At 40.8% G+C, this 17,440-nt stretch overlaps 1 protein-coding gene across 2 annotated transcripts in view; it reads left to right on the top strand.

Annotated features, from left to right (window-relative positions):
- Positions 1-17,440, top strand: part of DOCK1 (dedicator of cytokinesis 1) — a 319,129-nt gene that overhangs the window by 297,724 nt on the left and 3,965 nt on the right. For both annotated transcript variants that reach the window (XM_037399460.1, XM_037399459.1), the window contains exons 49-51: positions 147-345; positions 5,726-5,879; positions 10,007-10,152. In XM_037399460.1, the coding sequence (XP_037255357.1) occupies positions 147-345; positions 5,726-5,879; positions 10,007-10,152 (499 nt within the window). The remainder of the gene's footprint in view (positions 1-146; positions 346-5,725; positions 5,880-10,006; positions 10,153-17,440) is intronic.

The following is a 17,440-nucleotide window of genomic DNA, read 5'->3' as shown; positions in this document are numbered from 1 at the left end:
TTTTGCCCCCTCCTTTTCTCTTGAATGAGTTTTTCTGGATTAGCAAAGCATTGTTAACTCGAGTGAGAATTTGGGAAATATGTAAATGAAAATCAGGTGTTTTGAAAATCCTATTTTATTGACTAGGCAACAAAACATTTCCTTAGGTTTGTGCTGGAGCCTCTTCTGCCAAAAAAGATGCATTCTAGGTCTCAAGATAAATTGGACAAGGATGACCTAGATAAAGATAAGAAAGAAAAGAAGAAGGAGAAAAGAAACAGCAAGCATCAAGAGATATTTGATAAAGAATTTAAATCTACTGATATTTCTCTGCAGCAGTCTGAAGCAGTGATCCTTTCAGAAACGGTAACTTTATTAGCAAGTAATGCTTTATCTAACTCTGAGCAGTGTTCTTTCTCTTTTAAAATAAAAATGTTGATTTTTACGATTTGGTTTCTTTTTAGACCAAAAATAACTCTAAAGGAATATGCTGCAATGTTAATATATGTGATAATGAATCAAAACCACAGCTTTTATTTGCAGTGTAAAAAAATCATGGTATCTTATATGAAAATCTTAACCAAAAGCTATATATGACTATTTGATAGAAGGAACAGATGGCATATCCTAAGTAAAATAAATGCCACCGTTGTAGCAGCCTTTTGAATTTATGGTTTCCAATAGATCGTGATGGGTTTTCTCATATTTCAGCTGACTACTGCAAGACACTTTTTGGTGGAAATGTTACAAGGTCATTTTGTGCATGGCAATTACGTATTCTTGAAAGGCTATTTTGAGCAGAAAATTGTAAGCAGTTCCACTGGTGGCTATGTGTAAGAATATTAACTACAGAGCATATCTCTCTTAAGCCCTCTCTTCTTGGCATATATTTAATTCACTGAAACTGTCCTAAAGGCTTAGGTAACTTGAGCAGTTTTAGCTCTGAAATTGAAAGCAAGGCCATTTTAAGCTGGAGCAGGGAGCGTGTGAACTAACTGTAACCTCCAAATATCTGCCTGGACACCTGTTTTGAGGCCAATAGTTTAAAACTTGCTCTCCAGAAATAAATGTAGTGTCCTTTTAAAGATTTGCACAAGCACTTATAGAGCCAGCCTTTAACTCATCAGTCTCTCATTGGTAGCTGTGTCATTTACATTGGACTTTTGAAACAATTTCTCTCTGACCTGTGATAACTACATCCTTTAAATCTTGCTCTTTGGTATTCACAGCAGAATATTACTTAGATATTCAGCCATAGTTCCTCTGTTTTCTGGATTTGCTCCTCCTTTTCCATCCAGAGATGAGCTAATCTCTCAGATGTGTCTTCTGACGTCTTGAAAGATCAGAGTTCTTTTGCCTGATGTGGCCATAGGCCCAGCATTAGCACAGCAAAAATTCAGATAAAATCCCTTTTGTGCATCTCAGGCTTTTCATCCAAACTCCCTTGAAGCCAGGGATTTTTTCCACTGACACGAGTAAATTCTGGATCAGACCTGTGTTCTTTAAATGGAGGTTCCTCCTGCCAAAGCCAGCCAGGTGAGCATCATGTGTTTTAAAACAAAATACATTCTGCATAGACTGCCATATGTCTCATCTTTTTGATTCAATGCATTCAACTTTGCACATTGGAGCGGTTGTGTTTTGACTAAGCCTGAACATTGCAATGGCACTCACATCTCCCAGGTCCTCAAAGGGACCAGCAGAGTTTGTGGGAGAGGAGCATTTAGCCACAGAAGAAGTAAATTGTATTTTGAGGCAGCTCAGGCAAGTTGAACTTGCACACATCCATAAGACCAGATGGGAGGTGTCCTAGGATGTTGGAGAGTTGGTTGGTGTCACTGCAAGGTCACTGTCATCCCTGAGAGGTCCTGGACATTGGAGAAGATTGCTTATGACTGGAAAAATGCAAATTCTGGCTGGAAAGGAGGACATGATAACCCTTCAAGGCATATTGTCATTTGTCATCTGAGGAACAAAAATGAGCAAAGCCCAACATGCTTTGACTCAAGTTTTCCACTCTTCCCAGTCAAGAGCTTTCAGTGCATGACTGGTATGACTAATATTCCCCTGGTTATAGAGAGGGAGGGAAATTAAAAGTCAGAATCAGTTACTTACAGTTACTTTGAGCTTCTTGAAACCCACAGATCAATGATATGAGAAGGACTTTGCTGGTGAGAGAAAACCTCTCCCTTTCCAGTACCTGCAAGCTACTTGAGCTCCAAAATGACCAAATGAATTTTTAACGCTTGGTGGTAGCCTGGTTCATTTTCTCTTGTAGGTGAAATAGTGGAAACACTCTTTTGAGATAGTTTACAAGAGTGGTTGCATGATTCCTGCTGCTGCCTTCAGGAATTTTGTACAGATAATGTCAAGCAGTTTAAAGATAAAATGTGTCTTAAAATTTTTGCACTCTGGAGGCATGTCCCCTGTTAATGATATAAAAGGGAAATTGTTAACTTTTGTGGGTGAGAATTCAGCTTTGCCGTTGTGCTACTTTTGTGGGCTGCACTGTGTTCAAGTTCCCCTTTTAGGTTGAAATTACTCGCAAAGTACTGTTACTGCTGTGGTTTATGGAGAATAAAGCATTTTGATTTATCTTGCATTAGGAGCTTGGAAGCAGAAAGTTCACTAGCTTAAAAAAGGTTAGTGATGAAATGAAGGGGTGAAAAATTAAGGATTTTTTTTTTCCTCCAAAGAGTTGGAATCCAGCTTTTACTAGAAATGGAAATAAAAATAAATATTTAAAGAGCTTCTAAAGTGAGATTTTAGCAATGAACTACTAGTTACTAGATGCGTTATTATAGTTACTGGATTCATTCTGTTGAGAATTTTAGAATTCACTCGTACCATTGCTAATTCATTTACAAGATTTCAACTATTTGGGGAATTTTCTAATGGATTCTTAGTTCTGACTTCTAAGATACTTTGGAGTTTTACAGCAGAAGGCATGCTTTTCTTTAGTAGACGACAATTTGTAAGTGACTTCAAGTAAACAGATGAGAGAATAAAAGCCAGCATGGATTTGTCAACAGCAGAGCAGTCAAGCCCTTCTTTCTTCTTCCCGTGGTAGAGGAGGAGGCTCTGGCAGGGGGAAGGATGTGGCAGACCCCCGCGGTGCTGGCATCAGTATGGCTTTTGGCACATCTCACACGATGTTCTCGTGGGCAAGACTGGGCAATGAAGTCTGGTCTGAGGTGATGCTGAAGGATACACAGCAGCCTGGAAAAACTGTGCTCAAAATTGTCACAGGTGAGACGGAGTAAATGAGAGCCTGTGATGGATGCGGATAGTGAGATATGTCAAAATAATGTCTGTGCAGAAGCACTGTGCGTGGTCAGCCTCTTAATCGTGGGCTCGGGCTCACGTCTGTTTATTAACAGGAGAGTTCGGTGTGTGTCACTTCTGTTTCACTCGGTTGTCATCCCAGTTTACAACCAGCCCACCGTGCCAGTCATAGCTGGCAGATAGCAGCTTCTGCTTGATGGCTCAAAAGTCCAGGTTCAGATATTCACCCCACACCCACATGCTCACACACAGTTGTCTGTTGCCTGACAACACTCGCGTTCTAAATTATTCCTCGCCCACCACAAATAGGTAGTTATCAGTGGTTTGCTTTCAGCAGGAAATGATGCATCAATAACCTTCTATATGAATCTGTTCTGGATCCTGTGTTATGCACTACTAATTGGTTTGTGCAGCATAATTGCAAGCATGATACCAAATTTACAGAGAATTATCAAGTGAGAGGCACAGCAGGCATGTCAGACATTGGTCATTCCCATCTCTGCAGAGCTTCGGCTACTCTTTCCAAAGACGATGTTGTCTAATGAAATGAGTGCTTCCATCACTGCAGTGGACCTCCTGACACAGGAATGTCTTTTTTTCCAATCGAATGAAACATCCTGAAGAACGTGTGAGGATTATAAACTGCAAAATTACTTCATGGAATTTTTATATTTTCTTTAAAAAGGAGCATTCAGAGGCCGTTTTGTCTAGTTGTATGGCTTAAATACTTTTCTCCAGTTATAACTGTACTCATAATGAATTTATTGACTGATCGAAACCAAAGCCCTAATTACAGAAATCTTGTAACTGTGATCTTATCAGAAGATAAATTAAGCACTTCGGTGTGTGAGGATGATCAGTAATGTCTTCATAGTTTTCTAGAGATTCGTATCTTCTTTTAAGTGTCACATAAACTTCTTTAACAAAAATTTTTACTGTTAGTTCTTTGATTCCATGAGCTGGTAACAAACATAACACTGAAGCCAGGTAGCTAACAGACCACTCGAAAGCTTGTGTTAGAAATCAGAATAACGGGCTGTACATTTTCTTGATTTAGTGGCATCTGACATCATTCACTATTGATCTCGCTTCCTTAAGACCAAAAAAAATTAGCACTGGTTTCATTATGGATCAGTGGCCTCCAAAGAGTTCTTATTCCATAGCAGAACCATGATTTAAGAAGAGGACCAAGCTTGTCAATCACAAACAATGCTAAAATTTATTTGAGATAAATAGCTACAGACCAGGGTAACTTGGGAACTTGATTCTAGCTGTTGGGTTTTTGATTCTGGTGTTGCAGCTTTCCTAATCAATTAGTATGTTTTCCTTAGTTGCTTTTTTATAGTTACATTCCTCTGAGAAAGTGATTATTTTGCTTATCCATCTTACTAAAAATATGCTTTAAAAGATCATGAAAGAAGAAACCTTTGGAGTCTTCAGGACCTGAATTTTAGTATCAGGCAAATGTCTGAAAGGTTGCCCTGAGGTCTTGATGAACTTTCAAAAAAAAGTTACATACATCATCATCATTCATTTCTCATAGAAGGGTCTCAAAGATGCAGCCTTTTATGCAAACCCTTTTAGAGTATCTATTCTGAAAATAAAAGGAAGCACTCACTTCATTTTAGGTTTCTCCTTCACAACATACTTCTAAAAAAAACAATGTGAAATGACATAATTCTTTGGAAAAGCATGAATTGCTGCTGGCATTTTCTGTTTTGTCCTAATGCAGCACCTTGGATGTAATTCCCCTAACTTCAGGCTGCTGCTTCATTTTCTGTGATCTCTTGGAAATAAAAAATTCTTCACTGCCATCAATGGAGATATGGGGGCTGGTGGATCGATAACAAACAGCAGAGCTCAGAATTGCACTCAGTAGAAGGAATCACCTTAACAAAAACATTAATTGCCCATCAGATTACAAGTACCAGTTCACTGTTTCTGATGGAGAATTTAAATGGCCTACGATGCAACCAGAGCAAAACAATATGGATAAGTCAGTGAATTAAATGTAAGCACAAACAGGCACCGTCAATAAAGTGTTTTTGGGCAGATGATGTCTTCCTCAGAAGAGTTTCACCATGCAAACAAAGAGATAAATGTTAACAGGGAAGTAGAGCCATGTGAGAAGAAAGAAAAGATTCTGAATGCTGTATAATCCTGTGTAAGGATATAGACTTCCTTAGCTGTTATTAAACAAGTGTTTGGGGAATTGGCTCATTGCTTCAGAAAAATATGCCAGGCTATGGGAAGGTGTGTGCGTTAAGTCTCAGTGTGATTCCTGGGGTGAAGGGAAAAACATTTGGAGCTGTGAAATACTTCATTAAATCAGAAATATTCTATGTTATCATTGCCCTATTACTGTTTAGGAGGTAGCGGGGAAGATGTAGCAATCGCAAGGTCTGCTGCTCAGCAGCAGCGTGTATTCCTCTGCCATCTCACTGTTTTTTTCCCTGTGCAGATCAGCCCGCTAAGACCACAGAGACCAAAAAGCCAAGTCATAAATGTCATTTCAAGTGAAAGACGTTTCTCCGTTTCTCCATCACCTCCCAGCTCCCAAGTGACGCCACCACCAGTAACTCCACGGACAAAACTTTCTTTTGGCATACAGTCCAGTAAGTCTTTAATTTTAACTAATATTTTTTTTCCTAGCAAATGTAATACAAAGTAACTTCTAGTGGGGAGATGTGTTTCCTGAGTTCAAGGTGTATTACACCTTGATTTGAGTTCTTTGAGTTAAATCTTTTTGCCGTCACCATGGGATTGCTTGCAGGAACAAGAACCTACCTCTTAACGTCATGATCCTTGTACTTGCCAGCAAAAATCGTTTCAACATTTTACAGAAGCAAACAAAATTGTTGCATTGAAAAAGCTTCTTTTCCTTTTCAAGTAATCATTAGCAATTACTTCGGTATAGACTAACTGTCAAAAATTAGTGTTGTGCTTGATTCTATATTGGATTTAGGGTATTTTGGAGCATAAAGGCTGAAAAAATAATCTTTTAATGCAATTGTACCTGAAAAGAGATTTTATTTGCTATGTAGTGAGTATAAGCCAGAAGGGAAAAAAGAAGTCAGTCTTTTTGATGTATTTTTTGTTTGACGTTGACATCTCTCTGTTTTCCTGTAAAATGCTGTCTGTTTGCTTCAGTGTTCAGGAAAGCCTGTTGCAAAACTGGGTGTAATACAACACCTACTTCTTTTTCAGTGCTGTTAAAAACTGTTATTCAGAATTTTCAGTTGCTAGCATGTAACAAAAAAATAAAAAAGATCTTTTTGGTACATGTACCCAAATGCTAGTTACAATACTCAAGAGTTCAATGTTAGTAAAGAGAAGAAGAGATCGTCAGTTTTAAGAAAAAAACCTTTTTTTGATCAAGGTCACTGTTTTATTTACTTTTTTTTGTTCATTAAAGCCTACTCCCTTAAATAGTGAGTGTTTTGGAAAGTTCTTGTTGCCATGAATGTGTTTGTTCTACAAATCAATAGCAACAGAATTGTCATCTAAAAGAGGTGTGCCTTTGTTTTATTGATTTGAAATTGTTGGTTGCAAACACGTGGAAGCAAGTGCAAGTCAATGCAGTGTTTCCTTTGTGTAGTCAGACACCCAAAACGAGTATTTCGGTAACAGTGAAGTCTCTCTCTTTACAGTTTTGATAGCCAAAAACTGCCAGTGTGCTCAAAACTGGAAATACAGAGAAGTATATATATTCCTGCAAAAGATACTCTTTGAATTGGATTATTTCCTCCTGTGTACATTTTCTTAAAACTAATGTGATCTCTTTTTTAAAAAAGTATCTGAAGCTGTCATGCATTTCTGAGAATATTTATGTCTGTGTGCTGGAGATTTATAGGTGTTAAGTAAAATAGGTTCAGCTTATTGCAACATCCATGGGACTCTTCCACAACCATTTGAGGAATTGTAGTGATAAACTTTTTTTAGGAATTCCAATGATAAAGAAGTTACTTCAGTGCACAGACTGGCTAAAAGCAGTTAATGGGTTGCTAAGCAATATTGCTTGCTTGTTAGCTGGCAGTTTAGGAGAATGGAGTGTAAAATTTGATCATTAGGTTAAGATGAAAAAAAGTCATCTAACTGATCCTTCCCAGCTCGAAGATATTCTCAGTGGCCCATGTCCAGTAAGGAATAAATGTTCAGAGCATACTAGTCTGGTGAAACACCTTGAAAAATGATAGCAAACCAGAAATGTTGAGTAATTATTTGTATAGTGACTGAGTTACTGGATTATATAGTTCCGCTGAATTGAGCAGGAGAAAAGGAATAGATCTGTAGCAAGTAGATCTTCTTGAAATAAGACTGAAAATTACTGAAGCTTGTGTTTGATACCTGTTTCTGCAGTAGGGTAGGTGACTCCAGGATTTCATTAAACTGCGAGAGATATTAGTTAGTCAGGGCAAATTTTTTTTTCATTATAGAATATTGTCGTTCTACTAGTTTGCCAAACTGAATGCAGATAGGTTGTTACTGTATATTATGAGCTATTCATGTGAATGGAAATACTCTGTCCACATTTACAGGGTTTTATTGCTGTCTTGCAAAAGGATGAGGTTGTGAAGGTGCAGCGTACAGGCTGTAGGAATACAATAGGGGCTGCAGAAAAAGCAAGCTGTAACAAGAGCTGGGGAATGTAGGGAAAGGGACAGAAGCAGAGCAGGATGCATGGGCAGTTGGTGACCATCCAGGTTGTTCAGAGTGTTGCAGATATTAGAGTTGATTCCACACCTTGCTTCCTCTGCACCTCTAGTGAAAAAATTGCTCACCTGCCTTTCCATGGATCTTTGAAATGTCAACCTTAAAGAAACAAAGGGTTTGTGTAAATCCTAACAAAATTTCAAAATTTTTCTTACCATCTTCTTGGTTGCACTTGGTAGTCTATGTGCAATGGCTTAGATGAAGTTAGTAGATACTGTAATATCATGTGAGATACAAAGATGAAGTGTTCAGGGTAGCTAGATTTGCTTTCTCTTTGGGTAGTAGTATGTTATTATACTCATTTTCAGTTTCCTTACTCAGAAGGAACGTATATAGTGAGACCTAAAAACATGGCTTGTTTACAGTAAATACTGAAAGGTTTCCCTTTCTGAAGCAGGATTCTGGGTTCTACTTAAGTTCTAGCTAAAGCTGCAACTCTAAAGAAAATGCCATTTTTCAAACATCTGCTAGTATTATCCTTAACTGCATAGGAAAAAAAAATTATATATAGATATATGTAGTTGTGAATGAAATGTGCAGGATGTGTCTCAAGGAGCTGTTTTTGTGAGGTTTACAGTCTCAAATGCCTATGATCTTTAGATGTTCAGTATGGCTGGGAAATTCATACAGAATGAACAGGGAAGCTCATTTGCAGAATCAATATTTAGTTAGAAATGCGTAGCATTGTTTTCCAGTTACATGTTTAATGACATGAGCTTAGCAAGAGTAGATTGTGATGGAGATATTTAAAGAAAATTATTACGCATGTTTGGGGAACGGAGGAATCCTATATGTGTAGAAAAGAAAGGATGAAAAACAGGAGCAATGGAAAAAGTGATGACAAATTCAGGTCCTGGAGGACAAACAACGCTTTTCAGTCTGATGTAGAAAAAGCCACTGAAAGTTTGAGGTCCCAGGATGGAAAATATTCTTCTTCCTGGCATAGTTGAAAGTTCAAGTGAAAGGATGAAGAGTGAAATTACAGGTTTCAGTGACAAATCAATACAGCCACCTTACAGTTAAATTGTGTTAGTGAGAGGCCATTTTAGAGAACAATAAAAGGACTTTTTGTAAGACATTGATAGGAACCTTGCAGTAAAAATATCTGCATAAACAAGTCCTCCACTTGTTTCACAATTCACCCCAGTAAAATAGAAATAACCTTTTTAATTTCCTAAATGAAACTACTTTCCTAATTTATCAAAACCAAGTTTATTTTCTCGTAGAGATTACAGTGGTTTTTGCCTGTGTTAAACTGACTGAATTACCTTGAAATACATCATGGGTGTATTTCCACACAAAAACCTAGGTATCACCCAGGCCTCAATAAACTTTATTGTCCTTCAGGCTCTTTGCCTTTACAACACGTACCAGCTAGGATTTATCTGCTAAGAAAAAGGAACTTTCTGCCCAGCAAAGAGTAATAATAAATGTTTTGTACTTTCTCTTCCGTGATTTTATTTACTCAACAACTGACTGCTCATTTATTATAGTTACCTGGAGTTTGAAAGTTTTTGAGAGAGATGTAATTATAGGCTTTCATTTGTGTATTTTACTAAAAAGAAGCTTTTATTTTACTGGAGGAAAGTAAATAAAGCTTAGCTTGATTATATTTTCTTAGTGCTCTTACCAAAACTTCTATTGTATATTAATGTACTAGGGGAAAATGCAGAGCTGAGAAGATTATATTTGCTAAGCGAAGAATATCTTGGCATTAAATCTGAAGTAAAACTTATTTTCTATTAAAAAGAGGGGATCATTCAAATATTTTGAGCGTATCCAAAAAAATTAGCCCAATACGACAGCCACAATGCATATCCTGTTGATGCAGGAGTTGGTTCATTTGTTCCACTTCCCTTTAAAATCCCTCATTAGATGAGATGCAGATAATTATAGAGGCAGTGAAGAGCAGACAAAGATATCTCATGTGCAGCATTATCGCAGTATCAATGCTCTAAGAGTCAGCGTGATCTAGATCTTTGGATTTGATTCAGTTCTTGAAAGAGTTAACTCAGTGTTGGTTTTACAGATCTGGAGCTGAATGGTATGTCCAGCTCCAACATCCCTGACATTCCTCCTCCTCTGCCTCTCAAAGGAAGCATGGCTGATTATGGGAACCTCATGGAAAGTCAAGACTTGATCAGCCCGAGGACTTCCCCGCCTGCCCATCAAAGGGTGAGTCCCACTTTCAGCAGTTTGCTTTGCTTTTGTACTTTGAACAATCCACAGCGAGATGTAATCCTGCTTGTGGGCATGTCGGCAGATCCAGAGATTTCTGCAGCTGCAAACAAGTGGCTGGAGTGTGAGGGAAAAGCTCACGGGGACCCACCTGAAGGGAGGCTGGATTCAGTCTGGCAGAGAAGACTAAGCAAAATGTTGTTAGCTGTGTTGGTAATGGAGCTTTAACCAACAGGATATAGTCTCAGCAGCAAATTAGACTTAATAGCCTTTCAGTCCTGTCTCAGGAAAGGAAATAAAACACAAACCTGACATCTTTCCTTTCTGGAGCTCTGTTCTGTCGACATTCAATTGCCATTTGTTTCCTAGAGGCAAACACATGTGCCCCTTTGAGGGAAGGAGCTCAGAAACACTCTTCATCATCAACAGGGTTTTCAGCTTTCTGAAGAAAATACACTCTTTCAACTTTGGTTCCGGTGTCCTCGAAGCTTTTAAAAATGATTTGGTACTTTTCTTTAAAGCAGTACCTTTGAGAAGGGCCATCTATTTTCTGTTGAAGAAAAAAAAAAATGTTTAAAGAGGTGTGGTGGGCCGGGCAGCGGGGACACGGCGGGAGGCTCCGGGGCCGGGGGCAGCGCTCGCAGGGGCCGGGGGCACGGGCAGCGCCGGCTCCGCCGGGGAAACGGGCTCCGGCCGGTGCCGCTCACAGCCCGGCGGGGCCGGGAGAGAGAACCCGGCCCGGCCCGCGCCTCCCCCCGCCCCGCCCGCCGGCCCGGCCCGGCCCGGCCTCCCCCCCGGGCTCCCCCCGGGCGGGCAGGGGCCGCGCTCCGCTCGGCGCCGCTGCCGCTGCCGCGCCGGCCCCTCCGGGCGGCTCCTCACACTCGGGCCCGGCCCGGCCCGGGCTCCGCTCCCCGCGGCGCCACAGGCCCTGCCGGGAGCCGCTCCGGCGCGGGCTGCCCGCGGGGCACGGCCCCCGCCGGCACCCCCTGCCCCGGGGGGGAGCCGCTCCCCCGCGGGCTCCGTGGGCCGAGGGGCGCCGCCTGCCCGGCCGGGGGCTGCCCTGCCCCGCGGGTGGGGGGAGCCCCCCCGGCCCGGCCCGGCCCGGCCCCGGGTGCCCGCGGCCCCGTCCCTGCCCCGCTCCCGCCCGCTCCCCACCGCCGGGGTCCCCGGGCGGGTTGTGCCCCCCCGTGAAACGCGCCCCCCGCGGCGCTGCCCCCGCGGCCGCTGGGCTGGGCCGTGGCCAGCGGCGGGCCCGGCTGGGAGCGGCTGCCGGGGCTGCTGGGGCCGGGGGGAAGCGCCCGCAGCCCCCGCGGCCCCGACCGGCACCGCGGCCCCTCCTGCCAGACCCTGGCCATTCAGACCCACTACAAGACTTTTTATCTTTGATATGTATAACATTGGCCAAGATGTTACTCTCTGGAAAAACTCTCAGCGGTAATGGTTCTTTCTTGTTTGCACAGGTGTCTTCCAGGATTTCTCTGACGTTCATCACTGAGAGCAAATTCTGTTGAGTAATTTGCTTTTTAGTAAGTTTCATGGTTAAAGAAAGCATTTCTAACCTCAGATGAGGAAATGTCAGTCAGGAATTTAGTTTTGACTCTGGGAATAGTTTTTTTTAAGACAGACTACCATGGTGCAAAGTCTGGCTCCTTCCATGGTGGAATTTGTAACTGTGTTGTGGCAGGAATTTAGCATTGTCAGGCTAAATGGGGGAAAAGGAAACAGATACAGAAGTAACTTCAGGAATGTGAGTAGCATTGTTCAAAACACCACGTTGTACTCATTATATGCATATATGGAATGCTTCTCTATTCACACACTCTTTTCCATAGTTCTTCCCTCTGGCTGGCTGGTTTTAGGAAATATTTTCAGTAAATTTTGTTGCAAACACTTTTCCTCTCATTTCCATCAAAGTGTACTAAGCTCTTACCCATTTCCCTGCCTTCTCTCAGGGGCCAGCTCTGGCCTGACCTGCCTACCGACCTCTAAGTGGAAAATTACAGACTGTACAGGAGAGCTGCTGGGAGTTTTGTCTTTAAGAAGCCATGAAGAAACCTGAGAAATTCAAATGAGGTTTCAGATTTCTTTAATTCCTTCCTGTATGAGCTCCTGAGTGGTAAATTCATTCTGTATGATATACTGTAAGTTTTAGGTCATGGTAGTAGCTCAGGATTGCTAACGTGGGTTCAGTTTTTAGCTATAAAGTGTGAAACAACGGGATGATAGAACACATGGTGAGAAATAACATCCTGATGGCCGGGTTTCCCTTCCCTTCCTTGTGAAGCTGTTTGAAGGGGTTTCCACTCAGTGGACAAATGCTAGATATTTACTGTACTACTTGCAAATGCCATCATGCTGTGACAGTTGGAGACCAGACCTGCAGACGACTCAGATTTGAGCCTCAGTCTACGTTGCTGCTGAAGATGTGACCTTCTGCAGCTCCTGTACCTGTCATGAAGCATCATTAAATGGAAGTTCATAAAAATAGTAGCAATGTGCTCTCTTGGCCTTTTCAAAGTTTTATTGAGGTCTTAGTATTTTTTCTCTTTACAGTCTTCACTGCTCAGACTCCTTTATTTCTAATGTATTTTGTAATTGTAGAAATGGACCCCATTGTTTAACATTCAGTGTTGAAGGGCCTCAGGATATAAGCATACCTTAGAGATGCAATCAAATATAGGCTATATCTCCTTAGCTAACTGTCCAAAATTTTCTTCAGCATCTCTATTTTTATAAACTTTCCGAGATGAGGGAATGTAGTTTCAAAGTCTGGAAAAAGGATATAAAGCAAATTTGTCACAAAGCCACATGTATTAGCCTTAGAATTAATTTTAGGAAAGGCTTCTATTCTTGTAACAATCACTGCGCATTTCATCAGGCTTATAGGAAGGAAGCTGTTAAAGAACATCAAGAAAATGAGTAGTGCTGGGCATGAAAGATCAGATGGGTAAATTCTTATTACTGCTGTGATTAAATCCCACTCCACAGTTTTTAATGCCTTGTGTTTCATGGGTCAAATAGCTACATACTTCATAACTTTATAATTCTCTGCCTAGTAAACTGATCATCTTTTAATTACACAGGCTCTGTATCAGTGAAGAAAAATCAGTAAAAAATATTATAGATAAGATTGTCTTAGCTTTTAAACTGGAAATATCTCCTTGTATGATAAATTATTACGTTGTTCACTCTGTCTGTCTTGCAGTCAGTTATGAAAAGCAAAAAAAGTGCTGTAGTGAACTGAAAAGCATGCAGTGGTAAATGCATCAAATACTTCAAATGGCAGGCAATAATGTCATTTAGTGTCTGAGACAGTGATCTTAGATTATTTGAAGTCCACTGTTAACTTGGTCTACCTTAAGTCTTTTATCCAAGTGATCATCTAATTATAATTTTCTGATTGTCCTCTTACTCATTGTTAACTGTGAGACCCTTATATATATTTTCTTGCACTGTATGATTTGTTCTGCTAAAAATGTTCTTAATAATATATGGGAACATAAAAAAAGGAGTCTACGACTCCTGCAAGGATTATTATTACATCAAGGAGTTCCTTTAAGCACTTCTCATTCTTTATGGGTTCATCCATACCCTTGCATACAAATCAACTGCCTGCTTAGTATTCACAGCAAGAAGCTAAACTCAAAGAAAATAGACAAAGGAGCACTTACATTTATAATATCGGCTATAAGACTTACTAAGCATCAAATAATGGTTTGGATGAGAACATCTCGATCAGTCCACCATAGACAGAGAACTTGGCAAGGAAGGACGGCGAAGGCTGAAGCAGTGCATAATGCGAGGACCGGAATGGTCTCACGTGGCTGAAGGCGACGGCGCTTATTTTGACTCTGTGGACGAGGAGCATTCAAAGTGGTAATCTGGATGTAATGGAAGTGTTTACTCTGAAGGAAAAATCCAGGGGGATTTTTCATGTGTTGCAATGCATATACTGCAGTGCTGATCTTTATCTCTTACATCAGCTGCAGCAAGCAAAAGTGACTAAAGGCTTCAGCAAATATATTGTCCTCATGTGGGCAGAGAAGAAGATAGAGGCTAGAAACCCAGCTGAAACTGCAGAAGCAGTGGGTAATTAGGGAGCACTACTTCAGGGTTTGCAATTGTTCCTTCTCCTGAGTTATTTCTCAGGAGAAATCCCATTGTTCCTAAAGTACCTCACGCAGCCCCCCGGCTCCATGCCCCTAGAGCAGGGGCTGGTGGGGAAGCTTCTGAGCATCGTGGTGCTGTGACCCCACCGCTGGTTTGCTGGCCCAAGGCTTGCTACGGGCTTGCTTACCACAGCAGCAGGAGGGCAGTTGTTAGGAAAGTTATCCCGTGGAGATGGTGGAAAAAGTGAAATTGGAAAAAGTACATTATTAACCCATTACATTAAATTAGACAGTTGACTCTGTGGGCTGCATTTGCACACAAATGGAAATAAATGTCCCCTTTTCTGTCTGATACTCAGATTTTCACAAAACAAGTTCTCTGACCAAAGGCTTTCCATGATGCATAGGTGTGTATAATGTGCCCAAAAGAAAAAAAAAAAAAGAAAACATCAAAATGCAGTTTTTATTTACCATCTGGTTATTATTTTTGCCTGCTGGAGAGGGGGAGCGTTGCAAGCCCCTTCCTCCAGTGCAAGGTCTCCACCACCTCCTGCCTCGGCTGGGCTGGGGTTTGGTGGGTTAAGCTCTTGCTGAGCAGAGTTTCTAAAAAGCTCAGTCACGTTTTAATAAGTCTTAAAATCAATGGACTGCCACTGCTTATTACAGGATTTTGAGTGAAAAATGTGTTGTTCTGCTGTCTGCCCGGAGACATAGAGCCTGAGATGTGTCCCTGAGCAGCACCCTTGATTTTGTTTTGGAATGGGTCATGTTGCTGCCCTCAGCGTGACACGGGATCGGGCTGTGGGGTTTACTCTGGCCAGTTGGTAATGCATTTGTTTATTGCTCTCGCAGGCCTGGGCCTTCAGTAAGAAATACAGTTTCAGTCTGGAGTCTAAACCTAATTCTAAGGGTATTGCTCATAACTCTTGAGATCAGTTTATATATGGACCAGAGCAGAAAAGCAGTGCTTTTGAAAATCGAGTTAGCCAGTGCAGTCTGAAATACTAGAAGCCTCCACGTGCAGAATTGTGGTTCAACAGAAGGAAAATCTTGTTAGCTGTGCTTTAACGCAGCTGGCATGCACCATAAGCAAAGTCCTCTTCACATCAGGGGTGCAGACCTCTGCTAGGTCCAGCTTGCCCTTTGTCCGCTGCCATCACCCCAGCAAGGGCATCCCTGCGGGAATGCCTCACCGCTCCCGCAGCCAGGGTCCTTCCAAAAAACACCACGGGGAAAGTCTGAAATACTGATTTGAACCAATTCATCATTACCCATTTTGAGGGATCTTTCATATTGCCCAAGGAGGGGATGCTTAGCACGCGACAGGTGGGAGCACGCAAAGTACACCTCTCCAGAAGGACTCTTGAATTACTTTCTCCTATAAAAGTACACTCCAGCAAGGGCAGCTAATGGCTGTAACACACAGTCAAATGAAACTCTTAACAGATGAAGTATGACAGCAGAGTTTAAACAGTCATTTTACATTGGTTACCTGCGGTATTTTCACATAACTTTGCTCCCTGGGTCGAACAGCCAATTAGTTTAAACTGTCTATAATTTGGTTCAGATTAGTGGAATTGGGTTGATTCTCTCTGCTGGCACATCATCACTTTCAGAACGGTAGTGTTATTCTGCCAGGACCTCACATTATGTGTTATTTTTCGTTGCAGTTATTAAATAAGCAAGTTGCTGCTTGTCAGGGTTCTTGGCTTCATGTTAAAACCCACGATGTAAGCGCGAAGGAGCAATTCAGAGCTCAGTATCTGGAAGCATTTACACAGGCCCATGTAGCTGATAGCCTGTTTACATCTCTTTTCTACTGCTTCTGACCTAATTTGATCTGTTAATCCTTCAAAGTGCTTTTGCTTGGATGTCCATAGATTGTGATACTGATACCATCTAAATTCAAAGAAAAGTAGTTGCACAGGAAGATATCTTGGACAGTGTCACAAGGACCATTTTTGGGAATCGAATTTTGTTTGATTTTTTGTGTGTGCTTTTTTAAATAGTATTTTCTGTTGGAAAAAATAAACATTCTTGTATCTTGTTTTGCTTCTTCACAGAGTAGAAAAAATGCATTTTTGCATCTTCTTTAATTGATTTTTACTAAATCCTGAACATGTATAGTGTAGTGTAGTTTATATCTGTAAGAGAATGGAAGCAAATGTTTTTAAACCTGACTCTTCTCTGTATCAGGAAAAAACAAACAAATGGGAGCAATTTCATGTCTGAAGCAGAAGGAACAGATTGCTTCTGTGTTGCAGATGTGCCTTTTACATAAGGTTTCTGCTTCCCCTGAGGTACCCGTGAGTCAAGGATTCTGCCCAAAATAGGTTTGAATGTGAACCAGCAGTCTCTATCATTTTGTCAGAAGGTAAAAACATGCTTCAAGATTCGGTGGGTTCACAATTAACCACTGAAATATAAACATGAACTTTGCAAAGCAGTTCTTAATTAAATGTAAAATCAAGCGAAACTCTGTTTTGTATTTCAAAGTTTCCGAGGGGAAGTGTAGGCTAACTTCATAAGCCTACTAATGATTTTCTGAGTATGGTATTAAAGGGAGAGAGGAAGCGTGCTCGCGTTTCTTCCTGTGCTGGAATAAAAGGGAGTGAGTGTTGGCCCTGGGAGCGATGGCTAGATTTGGAGTTGCACCAGTTCCGTATTGGCACGTTTTGCCATGCTAATTTCTCAGTAACATTGCCCTGATGTCCTACTTAATATATTCGTTGGTAGCTTATTATATAAATGAGCATGTACTAAATTTATCTGACTTTCTAATGGAAATTGTAAATTCAATTATAATAATTATCTACCTATCTCTGTTATTTCTTTCTGCCTAATTTGCTTGCAGAATGTAAGCTCTGATAGGTTTTGTGCTTGTTATTTATAGCATATATATTTAGCTTATTCTCATTGTATTTGCATTGTATCTGTTTTTCAGAAGCAGGTTTTCAGGGATAATTTGATTGTTCTCTGATCAATATGAAGGGCTCATTTGTTTGAGAAATTCCTTTGATCTAATTGAATTGAGAATTATTGTCAATATACTGTTATTTAAATTCAAAGTGGATTTTCACAAATGATGCTATCGGCAGAGTTAGTTTTTTCTTGTAATAAATACAAAGTTAAAGATATCATCTGAGAGCAAAGCACTGAGGAAATTTTTATGTTTT

The sequence above is a fragment of the Falco rusticolus genome, chromosome 9, assembly GCF_015220075.1.
Source record: "Falco rusticolus isolate bFalRus1 chromosome 9, bFalRus1.pri, whole genome shotgun sequence".
Classification (NCBI taxonomy): domain Eukaryota; kingdom Metazoa; phylum Chordata; class Aves; order Falconiformes; family Falconidae; genus Falco; species Falco rusticolus.
The sequence above is the reverse complement of the archived record's forward strand: the minus strand, read 5'-3'. Positions and strand labels throughout refer to the sequence as shown.